At 42.1% G+C, this 22,226-nt stretch overlaps 1 protein-coding gene across 2 annotated transcripts; it reads right to left on the reverse strand.

Annotated features, from left to right (window-relative positions):
* Positions 1-443: 443 nt before the first annotated feature.
* tmem200a (transmembrane protein 200A) lies at positions 444-22,218 on the reverse strand. Of its 2 annotated transcripts, XM_017409031.2 has the most exons (5): positions 21,688-22,218; positions 5,391-5,510; positions 4,961-5,178; positions 4,710-4,873; positions 444-3,302 (listed from the first exon to the last, which is right to left on the reverse strand). In XM_017409031.2, the coding sequence occupies exons 2-5, from the start codon at positions 5,501-5,503 to the stop codon at positions 2,190-2,192; spliced, it is 1,608 nt and encodes a 535-aa protein (XP_017264520.1). In that variant the 5' UTR covers positions 5,504-5,510; positions 21,688-22,218; the 3' UTR covers positions 444-2,189. The 2 variants fall into 2 exon arrangements, with proteins under 2 accessions (XP_017264520.1, XP_037837651.1); XM_037981723.1 differs by lacking the exon at positions 5,391-5,510.
* Positions 22,219-22,226: the final 8 nt, after the last annotated feature.

Here is a 22,226-nt window from a genome sequence, read left to right on the forward strand (position 1 = left end):
TTATAAGGACTTTATCTCTCTTAACAGTGATCTAATTATATGTGTCTAAGGATTCATATGTAATCAAAGTTTCTTTATAAACTACAAACTTCATACATACACAGTCTACAGGCTATACTCACACATTCATTAGGACAAAACACATTTCAGTGAAAATAGTTTATTTTGAGAAAAAACAAAACAAAACAATGAATCATAATCTTCTAAAAACTAGTTTATTTCTCTGGCAAGATTCCTGCACTCTTAAAAAAGGGGTTTTCTGTCACCACTCATTAGACCTGAAAATAACAGCGTGTCGTACGTTAACGATGCTCCAATTAAAGTAGCAGAAAGTTTACTACCAACAACATTTACAGAAGTACTAACAATGGTTTCACTTTTAAGGTATCCGACGGACCAAACCAAACCGGACACAGACGTATTGAGCAACTTGAATCAGCTGATTTAGGTCTTGACTACACTACTCCAGATATGTTTTTTTTTTTTACACAAAAATGTCCAAGCTGCACTAATAGGTGGCAATAACATGAACATGAATGTCTTAAAAACAAACTAAGGAAGAACAAGAATAACTAAGAACAATCTGAACTTGGCTAGCGTCTACTAAAACATCTGTAGCTAATTTTTTCTTTGACATGTTTAACATTTTATCTGATTCTTTAAACTTCTCAGTTTAACAGAGTAAAGGCAAAGTCACCCAGATGTTAGCTTTTGAATTCTGACAAATCTTCACTTTGGAAACTGTTTTATAAAATATCAGATTTTCTCACACAAAAAACAATTTTTTTCCATATGGACAGGAGGTATTTTTGCGTATGGACATTTAGTTGCTTTAAAAGGAAACCTTAGTTTTCAAAAACATCCAGAGTAGTGAAGACGGGGCCTAAAAGACAGTGGAACAGGAGCACAAGCAGACAGTACCACGTCTGGAAATTTCAGATGTTGGTACAAAAGGTTGCAAAGTTCTGGGAATTGTAAACCTTTAATGGAAATGAACGGGAATTTCTTGGAGTAAACGGGAATAAACCTGGAATCTAAAATACTGAAGGTTGCCCCCTGACAAGTATTTTAGATATAGTTGGGGAAAAATAAAAAAATTCCCATAATTCCCATGGAAAGTTTTCAATCTAAAGTTTACCAACCCTAGTCAGTATATTAGTTATTGATTCCTCATACAGTGATTCTGAAAATAATAATGAAAACATTTAGTGACCATGTGATGTCCTTCCTCGTGGATGTGACCCTGACCTTTGTTTAGATCTCAACTACACACCTTTAAATACATATAAAGACCTAAAAGACTCCTAACAACCTTTGTGACAGTCCATTTCTCCACACAAGCTCTTAACAATACCAGTCATTTCATTTAACCAGTGGCTTAAAAATCTGTTTATTTAAAAAAAAATATAACCTGATAAGTTGAAAGAAACCAAAGGCCTGTTTTTTTGTCAGTTAATTCTAGGAATAATGGATCCTTATTGTTGAATTAATTTATGACTGCGGTAAAGTGGCTTTAAGAATTAAAACCTTATTAGACTACGGAAATGAAAAGCTGACCAATAATTCAAGTAATTGTTCTTAATGAGTCAAAGTCAGAGGATAAGAGGCGGTAAGAAAAATGAATAATCCTGAGTGCAATCTAGTTACAGTTCATTAAAATTCCAGTATAGCAGAGCCACAGACAAAAATGCTAAAACTGCTGCCTGTTGGGGGGTTTCGCAGCTATTCTTTCCTCTAAAGTTCCTGGGAAAGGTCAACAATACATGCCTGCAGGGCAACGTGGGCCTCTGTGTTGAATCCTGCGGGCCACCATCTTTATTTAACATCAAAGTCTAGCTGGAACCAGAAATGTATGGTGAAGACCGACTGGAGCAGACTAATTATGTGATGTGATGCTATTTTACTGATTCCTGGAGGGAACGTCTTCCTTCACATGTTTCGTAGCTGTAAGACAGCACGTCTATGGATGTACAGTAGGCAGTCATGAAGTGCAAACCTTTTACTGTGCAGGTTCAACAATTTCTCACTACTGCTACTAATCTTTGTTTAAAAAAAAGAAAAGAATTTGAAACACTTTTGATTTTGTTCTCCTAATACTGCATTTCTTAAGCACGTCTTCTCTAAAAGACTCTTCCGATGCACGGAGAATAATTTACGGATGTGGTCGGAGCTGCTGTCCACCTTTCCTTTCAGAACCGAGTCTCTGAGCTGCCTCGCTTCATCGTGCTGTTATTGAACTCGTCCCGCTCAAAGCTCAGGTTGTTGTGCGATCTCGAGATCATGAGCAGCTTCTCTCGCTTGCTAAAGTTGCGTTGCGCCATCCCCGACGTTGACGTGTCCGAGAGCCGCTCCCCTTGGTCTTCCCTGTCCTCCAGCCGCGTGTAGCCTTTACTGCTGCCCCAGTTTCCGCTGTGACTGCGGCTGCTGTTGCTTCGGTCCAGTCGAGGCCAGCTGGGGTGTTTTCTCTGCTCCTGATGCACGCAGAGCATGCTCGGCCCACTCGCCAGGTCCAGAGATTTGGAGTGGCTGTTGAGCATGTGCAGGGAGGAGTTGGAGCCGAAGTCGCTCCTCGCCGCTCCCGGGGAAAGCCAGCAGCCTGAGGTAGAGGAGGGAGCGGGGGAGAGGGTGCAGGAGGAGAAAGGGGAGCTTCGAGAGGAAGACGACGCCGAGTTGCTCCGCTGTAAGCCCGGCGGTTTAGAGGCCTTAGCAACAGATGCTACAGGCACCACCAGAGACTCCATGGAGCTGAGAGGCATGGACCTCTCTCCGTCTCTTCTCTCCCCTCCTCTGTCCTCCTCAGTAATCGCCTCCATCTCCGGTTCATCAATTACACAGTTGTTGAGTTTTATAACAGGGAGCGTAAACGCGGAGATGGACGAGGAGACGATGGAGCCCGCGTGGTGTCCCCTCTTCTCCCCGTTTCCGTCCACCGACCACTGGTGGCGCATCGAATCTGAGCGACCCAGCCCAAACCCGGGGCTGCAGAATGAACGATCCTTGTAAAGCGGCGCCAGCAACCCCGCAAAGCTACAGTCCAACCGGGCCTGCTCTCTGCTCCGGTGGAACTCCTCATCCCCGAGCAGCACCTCCTCCTCCTCCGCGGAGCCTCGACTCCCGGCCCGAGAAGAAAACGCCAAGAGGGAGTTACTGGCCAAACGTGCGGCCGCATCAGCGCCGAACGCTCGCAGGTCGCTTGCTTCCCTGCCATACATGCTGTTGCGGTGGTGGTACTGTTTCTGTTCCTTCTGCCTGAGCCGATGGATGTCGATGACAGTCGAGTACATGTCTCTCATGTGGATTATCTGGTGCAGAAGAAAAATGTGATTAGCAGTAGCAGAGGTTGCCCCTTTCTTTAAAACCCCTGCATATATTTGCTAGATTCCATTACAACACATCATAATGCAGTCATTTCAAACTCATTTATTTCACACTGGATGCCTGTGTGTTCGGAATACATGTTTGCACAACGAGGGAGGAGACGGGAAGAGGAGTGGTTTAATCAAATCAAAAGGGGAAAGGAGAGGCAGAGAAAATGTCATCAAAAGTAAATTGCAAATATGCAGCAGGAAGCAGGTTGGGAGAAATTAGATCTGCATGTTAGTTATATGAACATGTTGATTACAGATGACTGCAGAGCTCCTGTTCTTCTCTTTGTACGGAGAGCAGCTTAAAAGAAACGAGTCCGGGTCGGGAGCAGTGCAAACGATTTTAAAGGAATCCTGGTTTTGGACTTTCTTTAAAATCTGTTCTGTGCCCCCAAAAAATCCACTGGCTACTTTTTTTTTCAAAAAAAGGGTCTGATTTAAACAAGATCTGTGTAAAAGTAGACCAAATGATTTAGTTAGCTGAGTAACAAGGCCAATTTTTTTGACATTATAGAACAATCAGTATTGGCAACAACTGAACACACCAAGCTGATGGAAAGAAACTAAAGCACTGATACGAATGTTTACGGATCGGGTCACAGGGTTAAATCATGAAATCACAGGCACAGCTACCTTTTCTTTGTTCCACATCTAGTATTTTGACATTTGTATGAATATGAAACAGTTATATTTATAGGCAAAAGCACAACAAATTAGGCCACTGGCTGCCCTAATTTTCAAAGTCGCCATCAATCATCATCGAAGACCCTAATCGGCCAGTCTCTGCTTTATTCTAGTACTAGTGGTTACTTAATTAAAATTCACTGAGGTCAGACTAAAGCAGGTAGCTGTAGTAATATTAGAAAATAAGCTGATTACCCTTTTCTACTTTTTTAGTAGAATAAAATGAGCATTTAAAGATATTAACAAGCTTTTGAAATAGGCAAAAAACATAGAAAAAACATGTTTTTTTATAATGTTAACTATCCAGGTGACGAACATAGAAACAAAAATCTTTTGTAGTTATCAAACGGTGTTGCTGAACAGTCAGTGACTGGATTCGTCACACTGGGTGCTGAGTTCAGCTATTTTCTAGGCTCTAAGTTCAGATTTTAGTGCCTCTGATTGCTCAAATAATTTGTGTTTAATTTTGGGGCAACAATTAGCAAAGTTGCAAATACCGTTAAGTGCTAAAAAAGCGTAAATGCTAGAAGATGCACACAAGTAAAAACGTTATTTGTAGTGAAATTTAACAACTGATCTGCGTCCAAATCTAATTCTACTTGGGTCTGGATCCACCAGGTGGGGGTCCTTATTCGAGTATTTGACTGTGTGTAGATCTACCTTTGTTTCTCTGTCTCTGTTTTCATGGAGGATTGCATTAGCGCAGATGAAGATGAAGATCCCGATCCCCATGGTGAAGGGCCCCAGCATCTTCATCCTCTCAGAGTGAAGATGTTGCTCCAGAAACCGCGTCAGAGCACCACCCGCATGCTGGGACGGTGGACCTAATATTAAAACCAAAGACGAGACGGGCAGTCGGAGTGAAGCGCTGCTCTTTGTGTTTCATTGTCGTCACCCTGTGTAGACGTTACCTTGAACGTCACGAGTTGTGTTGGTCACATCTTTCGCCGCCTTCGCTCCCTGCCCTCCACCTGAAGGCACGGCTTTACCGTGCGGCCAGTAACCCAGGGTTGCCATCCCGATCCCGAATGCTAAGATGATCAGTCCCAGGAAGAGGAAAAACCCGGAGGCTGAGTAGAGGCGGAGCCTGCCACGTACCACCACAACGTCGGTGCGGCGCTTCCGTCTTCTGAAGTGAAAACACAGCAAATGCAGAGTTCTTAGAGGCACAGAATCAACGGAAAACAATGATCGAAAGTCAGCCTGCAGTCTACGTAGTCGAGCAATAAACTCTGTGCAATATTCCAAATATTTTCTCAAAGTTTACAGTTTCTCAAGTTAAACTGATTGAAGCGCTCGTTTGTGCTTTCAATTCTTCAGCTGGAACTGAATCACCATCACCTGGGGGCACCTTCAGCCAGTCCCACCGTGGGCGGGGGCCGATGCTGAGAGCGGGACGAGTCCTGGCGCTTTAGCTTGGCCAAGCCGGTAAGCACGCCTGCTGCCGCTGTCATACTTCACCTGCAGGCACACAGCAAGAGGAAAGTAGTTCCTTTATCATTCAGTTTTCACAATATATACTACTGCAGACTCCTGTACTGTAGACAGTCTGAGAAGTAGACTACGACAGCCCCGATGTGTTAGGGAGCGCTACGACACATCCTTACTGCCTGAGGCTGTCAGACATTTTCATTCACATGCAGCCTCCAAAACTGTGCATCTTAAATAAATGCAATTTTATTTAATTATTGAGTGCTGTGTGTGTGTTATTGAGACCTTCACTGGTCATCTACTGCTTGTATTTATGTGTGTTACACTGGGGCAAATGAGTTTCCCCTTTGGGTATTAACAGCGTTTTAATCAATCAATCAACACATCACACATGTCAATCATCCAACATGACAGATGATACATGAACTTGAACACACCATCCTGTCCCTGAGGGAAAGATAATAAGGTGTGGCTCTTAGCTAGTTCCACACTGAGTTGCAGCCCTTTTTTGTGTTGGCTGTTGTCGCTTAGCTGTGGCGGCCATCTTGAATAGGACTGACTCCAAAAAGGTAAAAAGCTGCAGAGGTACATCCACTTCCAGCAGTCATAGTTCTGTTTGTCATGTCGTGGAAAAAAAAAATCAATTTCCAGGCACTGACGAAATCACTCAATCAGGTTTGTTTATGTATAAGTACAACATACAGAGAGCCTTAAAGACGATTAACAATTAACATCAGAGTCCCAGCTCCAAACGGGACGCTCCGAATCAAAGCTCTGGCCCTCAAAGTCAACACCCGAGCTTATATCAAAGATATTGGAATACTGGATCTTAGAGGAGGAGCCACAGTGGAGCGAGTCAGTCCAGTTCTCATGAGGAGAAAAGTCGACATCAATCCTGTAAACAGGTTCATTTGGTGAGAACTCGTGGGACTTCAGTCATGACTTATCAACAGCAGGTGTTACCTTATAAAAATCTTTCCCACTACAGTCTAATCCTAAAGTTTTTCCCGTGTACAACAGTACATTTGTACAGTTTGTGATGTGTTTGCTTTAAAAGGGAAACTGTGTTCTGCTGTGCTTATTATAGATGTAAGCACACAAAACAACACACACCCAGCACACCCAGTTTCCTCTGTTTACTTGCACCCTCAGGACAACGTTAGTGTGTACCCGCATGTGTGCGTGCGTTGTTCTCGTTAACGGGGAAATCTAAGGTCTGTAAACACGGGGGGGCCAGAACGATCCTAGGTTTGTGAATTTCACTCGTGCAGCATTTAAGACGGGCGTTTGTCGAGCGCGCGTTTGAGCCGTCGCACTTGTCATTCGTCGGAATAATAAAATTTCACGGCGGCACAACGTTCATGTTAATCCTCTCCTCTATGTTCACCAGCTGCTCTGATGTCTATTAATAACCATTAGGGGAAGAGGGCTTAAAAAACAAACAGGCTTATTTCAAGAGCCTTCATTTGAGTTTAAATGCTTCGTGATTTGGTTTACCATGAACGCCGGCATTGTCCCATGAAGCCCCGACAGCAATAAACTGTCTCTGCTTGATGCTGAATAATGTTGTATTCGACTGGAAATATCTGGTGTCTCTCTTAATGTTTTGTTATTCTCTCAGGTCCAAACTGACCGTAGCGGCTGCGGCCGCATTCCCACCTCCGCTGCTTTAACCTTAAGTCGAACACTTTCACAAGGAGCTTTCAAAAGGCTGCTGCAAATCTGAGCTGGTTTCTTTTTTTTTCACATAAAAGATGGAACCTTAAATATATCAACACAATGAAGATATATTAAAGTGACCGTCATGCACCTGGATGAGCAACAAGACAAAAAGGGTTATCGCCTGCCTCTGTGTGTGTTCATTTGTATGTATTTTTAGCGAAATATCTCATGAACCAGTGGATGGATTCCAACGAAACCTTTAGAAAGTAATCACTGCACATGATTAACCTTTGGAGTCAACCCCATGCAAGATGGCCACCGCTGGTAATCAACCTTGGCGAACACGAAAACGGCTACAACTCCGCTGGTTTTACAGATCCCGAGCTAAAGTTCGGTGTGGTAGTAGCTGAGACTGATCTTCAGCACGTACTCCAAGTGCTCAACAGATCACGTGCTAGGCCTTTATATTGAAAAGTGAATCAAAGTTTCCAAGTTTTCAGCTGACAGTGCTACCATTTTTTATTTCTAGTTCTTCCATACGATGCACAGGTTTGTGGAAATGTCTTAATGACGTCAAAATGACGAACAGATTCCGCCATGGGAAAGAAATTCCAGCCGATGTGTTTACTTTTCTGTATTTCTCTCTTCACTTTTTTTTTTTTTTTTTGCCTCCACATCTCCCTCTTCGATCTGCTCCGTCCTCGCTCTCAGCCCGTGTGCTAATGCAATCTGGCTGTGACCGTGAATAATCTTTTCCCTCTCTTCCTCCCTTCTTGTCTCGCCTCGTTCTGTTTATCTCGCTCCCCCTTCCTCCACGTCCAATCCTCACTTCTAATTTTGCTCTTTCTCCAGTTTTAATTTAATCTTTCATGACCACTTTCAGCTTGTTTTTTATTCTCTCTCTCTCTCTCTTGCCTATCTTTTCCTTTTCATACCCTACAGCAATAATTTTCCAAAACAGACAAAGCTTAGCTGCTGTAAATCACACAAAACCACCGTCTTTTCTCCTTTTTTTATGCATTTCTTATCTGTTTTTCACGTCAATCATCTTATTGGTTTTAGTAGTGCTGTCACAGATGGTGAATCATACACGGCTAAAAACAAGCTGCCCCTTTTTTGTGGATTCCTGGGCTCCCTTTTTCACTCGACTCTCCCCCTTTTGTTACTCCGAGTGCGTCAAACAGGAACCCACACAGTGTGCACAGAGCAACGGAGGAGACTTCCTCTGTTTACTGAAACAGGGAGGAGGGAGCTGATGGCATGGGAGGGAAGAGGGAAAGAGTCGGATATAAGAGGAAAAAAATGACAGCGAGGGGAACTGCAGGAATGTGCGAAAAAGGAGAGGGAATAAGGGATAAGAGTCAGTCATGATTATATGCTGAAATTCAGCATTTAAACTTAAAGGCCTAGCATTCCTCGAAGGACTGCACGTCACCCCTCGCCTTTCATGTCAGAGTTTTATACTCAGATGACCTTATGTAGCAGTTTTGGTCAAATCTTGAAAGAAACGTCATGCACAATTTCATCACGAGACGTCACGCTCAGAGTATTTGTTGTAAGGGATTCTCAGCTACTACCACATCAAACCTTAGCTCAATATGAGTAAAACTGACTGAGTTAGAGGCATTTTTTTGTTGACTAATATCTATCATTTCTGGCAGCCACCATGAATTCGATTGACTCCAAAATCTAATCAGTTGTAGATGTGCATTCACTGACTACTTCCTGAAAGTTTCATTAAAATCTGTCCAGTGGTTCATGAGATATTTTGCTAACAGACAGACAAACAGGACGGACTCCGACAGTTAATGCTCAAGTTTTAAACACAGCTCTTGCACAAAGAGTTGCACTTAAAAACTGTGATATGAATGACTCTTAGCTACTACCACCCCAGATTTTAGTTCATTATCTGTAAAACTGACTAAAGTAGAGCCATATTTGAGCCTTCTAAGGTCAGTTGCCTGTGGTGGCCATCTTTAATTGGGTTGTCCCCAAAAGATAAATCAGCTGTAATGGAATGTTAAATGATTGTTTCCTGAAGGTTTCATTTAAATCCACTTATTGGTTCATGAGATATTTTGCTAACAGACAGAGTTGAATCCGAATAGTTAATGGCAAAATTTGAAACAAAGATTTTGTGTGATCTGCGAGTGCTTAGATTTATGTGTTGGGGATCAGTCTCAGCTACTACCACACCAAACTTTAGATCAACATTTCTAAAACTTGCTGATGTGTCGCCATTTTTGTATTTATTAAAGTCGGTTGGCTGTGGCGGCCGTTTTGTATCAGGTTGAATTGGAGATGCACATTCAGTGATTACTTTCTGAAAGATTCATGGGCAAAACATTTGATTAAAAAAAAAAAAAAAAAAGCTGCTCTGAGGGGGAAAAAACCCCGACCTGACAGTCACCGAGGAGAGTCAGAAGCTTTAAATGACAAAAGCACAGCGAGGGGGGAGAACAAGGCTTTAGTGCGTAGCTTGAACAAGTGTGGAGCGAGCTGTCCTAACGGATCCACCAGCAGCCTAATGAGAACGCACTCTGAACCTGACACGACGAGACGTTCTGCCGAGGAGAGCGAGCAGAGCCCGAACCTCGAGTTAATGCTCTGCAAACGAGCTCCAACAGGCCCGACATTTCATCTCTCATCATCTCTCGTGGAAGCCCCTTCTCAAAAAACAAAAAAACCCTTCAGTGAGTTAGGCTTTAGGCTTTAAAGCGGATATATCCACTGATTTACGCTTTACATCCGTACGCCTGTGATGCACCCGCACCTCCCGTCAGAAAGGACTTCCTACTAAACTCAAAGCAGAGCTCCATTAAACACGTCTGATAAATAATGAATCGGCTCTCATGTGATTCCCTCAGTAATGCACCCTGACAGCCAAACGGGAGTAAAAGCAACTTAATGTTCTTAGCCGTTTAAAGGAATCGCGTCGACATTTTCAGACACTTTAAAAATGTTTCCGCTGTATTTTAGCGCCTCTGAACGACCGCCGCCTGTCTGCCGCTCCTCAGCATGAAGCAAGTGGGTTTTTTTAGCCTAACAAGAAACTCCTTACTCTAAAGGTTGCGTCACACGAGATATTGTCCTAATAGCAACGTGCTGCTGCTGTTAGATGTTTGTTACTATAGCAACTACCAGCTGTGCGCTCAGGAATCACAGGTAGGACAGCTGTGCGAAAGTCCTAAAGCTCTCCCTGATTCCTTCATATTTTGCTCGCAGTGAAGCGGACCGTCAGTGAATTCCTTAAAGAGGTCTTGGAGGGGGGTCAGGAAGTTTAGAGCTTTAGAAGCAGTGTTCTGTTGAAGGGTTATGAACAAATAATATCTTACCTGCTGTAGATAGCTCTTTGAACGACCTCAGTCTGAAAGCAAAACGGTTTAATTTGACTGAATCGACGAGCTAACGGCTAGTCCAAGACGAGGGCGGATTGCTGCTGCTTTAAAAGCAACTCCAGTGGAAAATATTTCATAAAAATCATACGAATGCCGTTTTATAAATCGTTAGACGCTTGTCGATTTTGAATTTCGTGACTATTCATGCCAGATTTGTCCCATTGCTGCTCCTGCTATTTATATACTTGCAAAAAATTTTTAAAAAAGCAAAGATTTCTGTGTAAATTAAAGGCCTTCTGTTCCTTGAAGGAATGCATGTCACCCTTTGCCTTTAATGTCAGAGTTTTGGACGAAGATCACCTTCTGCTGAGAAATGATGGCGGTGCGGCTAATTTGGTCAAACATTAAAAAAACCTTAGTAAGACTTAAAGCGTGTGTTAAGATAGACTCTCAGATGCTACCGCAGCAAATCTTAGCTCAGTATCTGTAAAACTGATTGAGTTATAGCCATTTCTGTGTTTTCTAATGTCAGTCGGCTGTGGCGGCCATTTTGAATGGGATTAACGCAGAGATTTATTAGATATTTTCCAGTACAGTACAGACAAACAAACACAAGCGCACACAGACGCGGGCAAAAACATTATCGCTCTGCCTTTCGCCTGTGGTAATGATGATAATAATAATGTAATGGGAAATTGTCGTCAATCTAAAGGTTTAGAAAAGCATTCACTTGAATCGCCATAAAAACTTTTGAGACTGGAGTTGTTTCAGGATGTCAGCATTCCACTCAGACTAACCCGTCTTGTCATTAAACCCTGTTTTTTTAAGCTGAGGTCGTTCAAAGCGCTGTCTGCGACAGGTCAGATATTCATTGTTCATAATCTTTCCACAGAATATCTAAACTACCCCTGAAAGCAGCGGTTCTCCAAGCTTTTTGAATGTTTTGTTTCTTTTGAAGTCAGATGCTTTTATTGTGGTTATTTTCATTCCGGTCCTCGAACCTTGTCAAGAAAATGCTTTTGTTGTGAAGTCCCTTTTCACTGACCCGCGATTCATTTGTACAAAGCAAAAAGAAAATAAATGCACTGACGAGAGTTGAACCCATTTCATTTTACACATCCCTACAACAAACCGCATCTTTGGGCACTTTGTTTCAAGCAGCCAGTCTCAAATGCATTTTTCCCTTGTGTCTTTAGTATCTGTTTAATAGAACCTCTACTTAAGACGGGGAAATTTAGCTCAGTTACAGCAAAATATAAAGAAATGACATGTAGCCCAACATTTTATTTTTATCACAACAAAACCGTGAGTCACTTATAGGTGTAAATATTGAGCAAAAACAGGCATTTCTGTCACGGCATATGTGCTGGAATTAATTCCCTCCTTTTCTACATCAGTTTTAAAAAGGCTTGATTTAAGAGGAGGAGGAAAGGAGGGGATGCCAAAGAATCAGAGGGGTGGATGGAGGCCTATGGGAGCTGGCAAGAGGGATGACGTGGAGTGGAGGTGGCGGTGAAAGAGAGTCCTACAGTCAGGTCGGGATCTTCTCTCTTTAATTTGTGCCACAGCTCTACACTTCCTCTGCATCTAGATCCGTGCTTGAAAAGAGGAGGGAGATGAAGAGAAGAAGAAAGTGAGCGACGGAGAAGTTTGGAGTACACGACGACAGCCTGAGGGGGGAAAGAAGAGGATAAAAAATACTCCAGAGGTGCTTTGATCCGATGGAAGAAACTCTGCAGACTTTTCAGGCTCAGAGGTTGTTTTATCGCCACGTGATGAAGAGCGTGGACACAGGTGACGTCGGAAAGGCGGGGACATGAAATATGGAACAGGAGCAAGGGGGCGAACAGGAATATTTAAGTGGAGCTTGGCAGGGAATGAACTCAAGTCGTGGTGGGAAGACTGTTTTTAGTTTCTGTCACAAACTGCTCTGATGAGGTGAACAGAGGCCAACAAAAACACAGCAATAAAAGCACTTTTTTTCTGTCTGAGCCGAATTTAACTTACGAGACAGATAACCTCCTCCCTGCTGACGTCAAGGTCGCCTAAAATACGACCGTGGAGCACGACTTCCCTCAAAACAACACGAGTAAATAAATATGCAGCTTTCTTTGTGTGTTTTTTTTCTTTCGCTTTGGGAATATTACGGTAATTTTAGTCAACTATATTTGTCCCCAGAATATTAAAGCAAAAGCCCCGATCTCTTGAAGTTAGACCCTGTAGAAAGGATACGAACAGTTAATATCTTAGCTGTTGTGGATAGATCACTGGACGGCCTCAGTTTGGACAAATAGAGTTTTATTCTAACCAGGGTCCACGGACGCCTGATTGTGGTATAAAATGAGGAAGCCAAACTGTGGATGTGAAAATCCAATCCAAGACCCACTACTGAGGTGTGCCTGCTTGGTGAAACGGAAATTAAAACGCGTACGCCAGGGTTCAAATCAATAAATAAAAGAAACGGTGCCTGATTATGTGATAAAATGGGGGAGCAAAATAAGGCGACCAGAGTTCAAATCCCTTTAAGGATGTTTATTTACATTTTTATTTTTTAATAAACCCTAGTAAAATGCTATGATTTATTTAAACATGAAACCAGATGAAGGCATTTAAAAAAAAACTTTTATTTTTAGACCATATTTATTCCAACTCCAAAATAATCATCCACAATAAATGAGCCCTTGGTTGCTGTTAATAAGATCAGTAAAAAAAGAATTTATATCGCCAGGTTTGTCAGCATCTTGCGCTTCTAAATCTTAACGTTTGCTCTGATTTAAAGCCAGAAAAAGATGCAGCCTAACTTTAAAACTCCAAATGACAGACTTTGTTTGTTTCTTCCTCTTAACAGCTGAACGCTGTCTGTTAGTGAGTCGGACAGAACCAGCTCAAAGCTGAGGGAGGAGGATGAAGGACAGAGCAAATATTTTCAATATAACTGATTAGTTTGCAACTTCAAAAGCAAAGTTAGGACAATCAAACACGTGATTCTGTCGTATTGCTGGGAGGGATACCATGCCTAGAAAATGGAGGAGCAGTTTGTCCGTCTGCTCCATCGAACAGGCGCCTGTGATTCACTGACAGAAAGAGATGCAGCTCAGTTTTAAAGCTTAACACAAAGAAGACCTCGGCCTTCTTCCTCACCTCCACAGCTGAATGTTGTCTGTCTGACCTGGACTGAACCAACTCAAAGCTGAGGGAGGGGGATGCAGAATGTAGGAAATATTTTTCATATACGTTTCTTTAGTTTCTAACTAAGATCGTTAAATTAGAATCAATAGACAGTGCCTGCTTTTGTCTTGTTGCTGGGAGTGATGTCATCTTTTAAAGTCAAATAATGGGGAATAAAAACACAAGTTTGAACCCCTACTTTAGAAAACGAGGGAGCAGCTGCTCCACCTAGCAGGCGACAATGACCGGATCGACAAGCTAACATCTCGTCTGAGAGTTGTTTTGAGACAACTTCTGCCCCTTCTGGTCAGAATTAAACCCTATTTCTCCAAACTGAGACCTTTCTACAACAGGTAAGATACTGTTTATCCATAACATTTCCACTGAACAAACTTAAAAAACCTGAACTATCCCTTTAGGACATTTTCATTCTGCTCTCTCACAGAGTTAACTCACATGAGTCATGGACAAAAAGTATAAAGAACAATTATTTCTCTCTTGTTCGTGCCTTTGGCGCAGCTTTTAACTCAAATGAAGACCTGTCAAGTTTTTTTTTTTTTTTTTAACGTTCAGGTCAAACTTCAGCACTTCAAAGAATACTTGTGTCGCTGTAAAAGTACAACATTACAAAACACGTTAGCTCAGAAGAATGAGGTCACTGACTGTTTTAGTTTAACATGGATATCAAAAAGGAATGAAGCTGTTTCGGTCGACGTGTCACGAGTGATGGAGTTTGGCGGGAAGAAAAGGAAAATGTATATATAATTCGAAACAGAAATCGTTGGAGTTTCAAGGCAAAACGTTCAAAAACAGTGTGACAAAAAAAAATAAAAACAAGATGGAAATCTGACAAAAAAACAAGTAAAAACTAGCAGCTATTTATTGGGGGAAACTCCCTGTAACTCTGGCGTTTGAAGTTTTATTCATTTCTGATGTTTTTCTAAGTTGCTGAGAGAGAGAGAGGAGCCGGAGCCCAGTCCTGCTGTCATCAGTCAATATGGACCGAATCTGTTTTGTGGTTACCATACAGAGATGTAATTGTCCGAGTCTGCTGAGAGAACAGTTTACAGCATGATGGCATCAGCATTAAAAGGTATTTCCTTCATCTGTGCAGCAAATCATGGCCGAAGACAAGGCTGTGCTTCAATTAAATGGAGGTGCATTTTACCCTTTTTTACAAGCCACTTTACAATGTGTTTCACACACACACATAAACCTCTTTGTACAGCACTCTAAAAAATGTATAGAGTGATAAAATTATTGTGTGCATGTCCTTAGGACGCTTCAAACAGATAAGGCTGTGGATCAGACCTCCATCCTTCCAGTAAAAGGATTGATTCCCTGAGCCTGCCCTTTAAACAGAAGCTACAGCGTAACACTGATCAGTGCAGTGAAGCATATCAGACTGTACTTTTCATTTATTTAGCTGTTTGGGGTAAATTTGTCAACGTCCGTGGATTCTTCAATTAGATTTTTGCACAGATCTTCTGGTTTAGTAAAGTTAGTCTTGATCCTATATGTGCTTTAATAAAGCTCCTGTTTTGTGTTTATGTCAGTATTTGACTTGTTAACGTGTTAAGTTACATCCACATTTATTTTCTGGCTGGGTAATTTCAATTATATTCCATTTTCTGGCCCTATAGTTTCAATTTGGGAATACTGCGCTTGTTTATTTTTGATTGTCTGTTCATGTGTGTTCATCATGAATTCCTTTGTTGCTTGTCTTCTCATTGTGCCCTGTTTTCTCTGTGGAAACCCCCTTTCTTTAACAAAAGTATTCAGTTTTGTTACCTTTCTTACTCCCGTGTTATCTGTTGCCAAACAAAATTCACTTCTGCATGAAATCAACAATAAAATTCAGAGCGGTGGATGTCTTTGTTTTATAACCTTATTGCTGTAAAACATTTAATAAATTATATTTACTGTTTCAAGAACTAGCATATCCTAATTTGTTGAGCAGAGGAGCGGCTGCACTTAATACTTATTGTGCCTTTAGGTTACAGTGGAAGTGTTTATCTGACAGTGTATTGTTCAGTAGAAGGACAGGAATACAAGCGCGTAGGAGGAAGATTCAGAACCTCAGCAATACTTTTTAAAAACAAAACTAAAGTAAACAAGGGACATGGATGTAAACAGGCGGTCTGATAAAGACAGAGGACAAACCGAGGTGTATACATACTCGGAGGGGTTACAGTGACAGTCACCAGGTGTGCTGATTACTAATGGAGGACCGGTGGTGTGTGAGGAGCTGAAAACAGGGACAACTGGTGGAAATGACAACATAAAAGTAAAAAAATAAAAATACTAAAGAAAACCAAATCAGGCGCTTTGCAAATAAACACACATTGTGTCAGTAATTAGCAAACATCTGCAGGTTTAGCAAATGGACGTATAGAGACATACTATGATAGAATTTACTACTTAAAAATACACTACCTTATACTTTAATACAGGATAATTAAGCATCATATAACACAATGTGTATTATTTTTTGCACAGTGCAGAATGTTGTGCTGTAGTATATCATAATATAGTAGAGTATTTGGTGTAGTAATGTAGCATAGCATGTAAACCTTTATAAATGTGATTTTTAAAGCTGATTTTCCTGCTTCAGCGGCAAGTAAACCTGACAAGGGAAAGTGGAAACCAAAGACAAGATGACATTTGGCGTGCAGCTGTGACACGGATTACTCGCGTGCCCCGCAGAAGCAGCAAATCTGCTTCTTTTTAGAGCCAGACGTTTCACCGAGTCACTTTGTTGATTCCTGAGGTGGTTATTCCCAGAGATCAGAGGTCAGCTGCACAGGAGCCCCACAGCTGCCACTGCAGTCTTTGTTTAGACTTTATCAGCTGGCGTGTCAACCGCGCAGGGTTTGTTTTTTTTTCTTTTTCTCCAGCTTGGTTTAGGTCTGTTCCACCGCTACGGAGTGTCATCAGGAAGTTCATGCCTCTCCACCAGAGACTTACATACAGCCACCTTGCCAAGCCATTTGGACTCAATAATAAGAGGTGTGAAGAGGAGACGTTCCAACACCTGTCAGAACTAATGGGGTAATAAGAACCAGTGTTGTGTTCTACACAGATTTATCATTAGAGTTTAAAATAACCAAACCTTAACCCTTGACCTGAAGCTACAAGGGCTTCTCTACCTATCTTTGTCTGTCTCTCTTTTGAGGGCTTCAGGATCCAAAGTAGGATACAAACTTTGGCTGAGATTAAAGTGGTAGTTCCAATCTTTTGAGGTAGAGTCCTGTGGAAAGATTATGAACAAACAATATCTTACCTGTTGTAGATAACTTTTTGAGTGACCTAAGTCTGGAGAAAAAGAGTCTAATTCTGACCAGATTGATGACCTAATGGGTAGTCTGAGCGTAAAACCAAAGTGTATTGCTTAAAAACAACTCTAATTTTTTATTTTTATAGCCGTCAGTTTCACTTTACACAGTTATTCCAGCAGAAATAGTATAATATTTCTGATGGAAATGAGCCAAGCTGCACCAGAAAAGCTACAGCTTCCTGCACTTGCAAATATTACCCATGCAATGTCAAATTGACTGCATTCTAAAGATTTAGAAAACAGCTTTTGCATCAACCGCAATTTTTGGGGACTGGAGTTGTTTCAAGAAGTCAGCGATCCGCTTCGGTCTTGGACCCGCTGGAACGAGCCGTTTCTCCAAACTGAAGTCATTCTAAGAGCTATCTGAACCAGGTATGATATTAACTGTTCATAACCTTTTCCCAGAACCTTATTGCCCACTGCTTTAATCGATTATTCTCATTTTTACTGGAGTTACTCATAATGTTCAGCAAGGCTAAAGGGTTGGAATGATGCTTTTGCCAGTGTCTGTCTGCGTGTTTGTCTTTACTGATGGAACGGATTTTAATCAAACTTTCAGAAACTAATCATTTAATGTACATGTACAACTGATTAACTTTTGGAGTCAGTACAATCAAGCTGGCTGCCAAGGCTAATCCACTTTAGCCTACACAAAGGGCTATAACTCACTGAATTCTGCAGATCCTGAGCTAAAACCTGATGTGGCAGCAGCTAAGGCAACGTCTGACCTCTGCTCCAAAAAGTAATTTCTGCACCACTGGTCTGTTTTTTGAACTTTGTGTTGTTTATTTTCCAGTTCCGCTGTCCATCTTGTATTATTCCTGCCACTAATGCGCAGGACAAATAAGTTTGCAACGTAACGAGTTTCCACGGAAACATTGCGAACAAATGGAAAGCAGATAACGAGTGAGTGTTTGTGCTGCGCTCCTGCAGGCTTGGTCACGGGTGAGTCATCTGTCTGGAGAATATGTCACTGTGTGTTTTCACGCTGACCTTTTAGCAGCACATTTTCTGACGCAACCCCTCAAGTGTCAAAGCCGGGGCGCCCCCCTCACAATCTTGTTTTCTCCCCTCATTAAATCGATGATAAACACTGTTTTCCCAAAATGTTTCGTGTCCCTCGCACTTAATCAGCGCTGCCATCCCAGATGATGAATTCATCTCCGCTCAATTAAATTAAGTTTTGGATTGAATCATCAGGCGCTCGTGCCTGGCGTGTGTACTGGAGAGAGCCCCCTGTTGATCCCAGTGAAATGACTCATTCCGTCTTCCTCGCAGTCACGGCTGTCAGCCAGTCACACGCTCATCCAAACCCCCCTTCAGCGGCAGGGCCAAAACTGGAGTATGGTACCAAAAAAAAAACTCTGTAAACAACGTCCCTGTTTTGATTTCCACATATGCCCCTGCTTGAAAGGCAGGCGTTAACGGTTTTGCTTGTGTCTGCGTGTGTCCCTTTGTATTCTTAGCAAAATATCACATGAACATCTGGACGAATTTTACTGAGACTGTCAGGAAATAATCAGTGGATGACTTCTGGCATCAGTCCGATTCAAGATGGTCGCCACAGCCAACCAACTTTAGCAGACACAAAAATAGTTTTAAAAAAGCATTGAGCTTAAAGTTATTGTGGTGGTAGCTGAGAGTCATCCTCAACACATTCTTGGAGCACTAACAGATTGCATGAGATATAAGTTATATGTTTTTTGTTTACATAAGATGATCTTAGCCACAAACTCTGTCATAAAAAGCAGTGGGCAATATGCTGTTAAAAAATGCTCAGCCTTTATTTTAACTTTCTTTCCTCAGTGTAGATAAACCACAACACTTCCCTCTTTAAGGGTTTCTATAAAGACTTTTGCCTGTTATTTTCTCCTTGGGAGGTGTCTCTGAAGTTACAGAGAAAAGGAACCGCTGACCTGCCACGGAGGTATTTAAACCGGATTATCCAGCGAGCACGATATCAGTGGAGGAGGATTAAAGCACACGTCACTTGACTTCATAATGATTCCCGAATTAAAGAGATCCGGCTCTCCATCGCTTTTGGCAGCCGAGGATGTCTTATTATGAGCAATTTGGCTCATTCAGACGGATACTGCACCCCTGATTCTTGAAACAGTTCCCAAGGTGAGACTTACTCCTGATTCGACGCTTTCACTCAAGCTGCACAATAAGACTAATGATGGAGCACCTGTCATGAAAGTGCCCGTTCCTTCTTTTAAACGTTGGCACTTTACCAAACAGATTGAAGTGTAAGACTTTTCCCACCGTCGTCAAGTTTCTTTCCCCTAATTTTACATCTCAGCTTTAAGAAACATACAGGATGCCCTATCGTCTGGGTTTGAGTCCGTTCCTATCATTCACAGCTGAAGGGAAAGGTTCAGCATGCTGCTTACTCAACTAAACTGCTTTCACGGTGGCACAGCAGAGCTAATGGAGCTGTAGATTTAAATACAAAAAGTCCGACAGGGCGTCTTTGTCTGTTTCTGACCACACAGGACCAGGTGCTGGGGTTCAGTGTTATGGCTATATTATTTCTGTGCTCCTGTAAAAGAGCCCATTACAAGAAAACGTCTCCTCTCCATAGTTCACTGTGCTTTGCTCATCTGTCCTGCCTATATGAATCATTTCTGTATTATATTCACCTGTAGGGACACATTTCCCCTTGGTTTAACACCATTTGAGAGTTGACTGGTCAGTTAATGGTGTATGACCATTTAATTGCCTTTTCTGCAATGAGCATGGAATATCTTCTAATAGTCCTCATTAAGTAATATTGGTAATATTAGTTTTGCCTCTTTTGCGCTTAATTCACAGTCATAGTTGGTATTTTAAAATATTCATCAAGGAAATGGGACACCCCTTCAGAAATCCTGTAAACCAGGCGCAGGCAATCCCGCACCCTGCATGTTTTCCTTGTTTCCTGGCTCCAACACACCTGATTCAGCGGTTAAATCACCTCTTCATGTTCTGCAGAAGCCTGTTAATCACCCATTGATTCAAATCAGGTGTGTTGGAGCAGAGAAACAAGTAAAACATGCAGGATAGTGGCCCTCGAGGACCAGGATTGCCTGTCCCTGCTGTAAAACATCAGTTGTAAATTTATTTTAAACTCTATGTGTTTATACTATAGGTCCAAAATGATATGAAACAATATTTAGTGTAGAACAGACATTAGCATTTGATTCTTTTGTTTATGCATGACAGAAGACGGACAAATACACCAAGCAGAATCCTCTGAAATAACCTCAAACTAGTTGTCACATCTGTAGTCATAAGTATAAAATATTTCTAATGGAGAAAACATTTACATTTGTGAGTTTCTGTGCTAGTGTAACACTCTTGACCGCCTGTCTGATGTGTGCCCCTGAAAACTGTCTGTTTGTAGAGGCAGATGGTGTTACTACACCATTCCCCTGCAATAAGTTAAAAAAAAGGACAGGAGAACCCGTTAAACCTGCACCTCATTCCTGTGGGCGTTTCAGAAACGGCCCGAAATGTTCGCGGGGGATGCAGTGGAGGCTCTTGCTTCGTTTGGATCTTTGTACGTGTTTCGAAAAGGTTTGCAAACCAAATAGTGGAACCTGTTTCAAACCCTTCAGAAGTTTGGTTTCCAGGAGTCAGGAGGTGCAAGAAAAGTGAGACAACTTTGGGATGGTTTGGTGATCATGGAAACCAAATTGTGACTGATTGGAGAGAAAAAAAGACAGACTAAAACAGACAAAAATATGTCTATTTTCTTCCAGTTTTGTGTCTCTAAACAGTCTCCAACAGTTGCAGTCCTGTGATATGCCACTTTTATGGGGAAATAGGACAGAAAGGAAGAGAGCCAAAAGGTAGAGGCAGGAGGTGACTCAAAACTTCAGCTGGTTTTATTGCCTGTTGTAATCTCACTCATAATCGGGAGCTGAAATAAGCAGTTTCTACGTACAGATAATAAATCCTTTGTAACAGGTTTAATTACCATAAATATTTAATTTTTTACTCTGCAAACGCAAAGAACTGGAAGGATATCAAGGCAGTGAACAGGTCGCCTCAGCAGACGTGTGAACTTTACCCTGACAGGCCCCTCATAATAATCCCACCTGATGTCTGATTGAGTTTGTGCACGATGTAATTGCGCTGCGAATCCATATCAGCCAATTAAGCATGACACAATTAGTTGTTAATGAGAAAAACACGAAGTATCCCTTTCGAAGGCTATTTTTAGGATGGATATGAAAAGACAAATGTTCAGAGGCTGATGTCAAACACACCCCTCACACAAATGAAGGATTTGCACTGAAAACTGAATCACAATAACAGTCATTTTGGGTTTAACTCTGAACAAAGTCCAATGGGGATTTCCTCTAAAAATTTAAATAATTTACCTAATTACGAACTATGCATTTGAGAAACCTAATATGAGCTTCAAGTGAACATAATAGCCACTAAAAATTCACCTTTGACTCTTGAGGTATGATGATTAAGTGATGAATGTTTATTAAAAGCAGCACAAATTAAAGTCATCATCTCAACTTTGGCACAAATTCTAAGATATTCAAGCTGTTTAAAACCTTTCTGCTTCCTATTAATGAGCCTGCACCTTCTGGTTCCATCTTCAGACATTAACCAAACCATGATTAAACACTGATCTGAATGCTTCTTTAAAAAAACCAAAACGTGCAGCTGGTTCAGGTGGAGTTGGCCGCTTCTCAGTTCTTACCTTTACAAAAGCCCACTTTCCACTGTCACTGTGCCATCAGGCACGCAGAGGGATCAGGCTACAACCTGGGAAAAACTCAAAAGCCATCTTCCACAGTGAGGGTGGGCGTCGGGGGCTACTTCCAGGGACATGCCATCATTGCCTGTGGAGAACCAAACTGACGCTTAACGATGCAAAAGCTCCTTAAAGATGGAGAAGAGCCCCCATGACGACAGTCTGCCCAACTGGAATCCCCCCGATCCTGACGCTCTCCAGTCTGCGCGGAGCGGCTCTCTCTGCGCCTCGTGGAGAGCTGGACGGCGCGGCGCGCGCAAGGCGAGAGGGCGGCGAGGCGCGCGGCTCGCATTCAAAGAGGAACCCGTTTTCTGCCTCGTCCTGCTTTTTACTCAGAGTTGCGAACTGCGAACAAGCGGTCCTGGTCGAGCTTGGCCGTGTTGGTGAGGGGAAGCGGGAGATGTGGCGTCCTCGCGCCGGGTGACCGAATGCGTAAAAACTCCAAAAACGTTTTTCGCGTCCGACAGCAACACTTGGTTTCGGGG

This window comes from Kryptolebias marmoratus, linkage group LG19 (genome assembly GCF_001649575.2).
Source record: "Kryptolebias marmoratus isolate JLee-2015 linkage group LG19, ASM164957v2, whole genome shotgun sequence".
Taxonomy (NCBI): domain Eukaryota; kingdom Metazoa; phylum Chordata; class Actinopteri; order Cyprinodontiformes; family Rivulidae; genus Kryptolebias; species Kryptolebias marmoratus.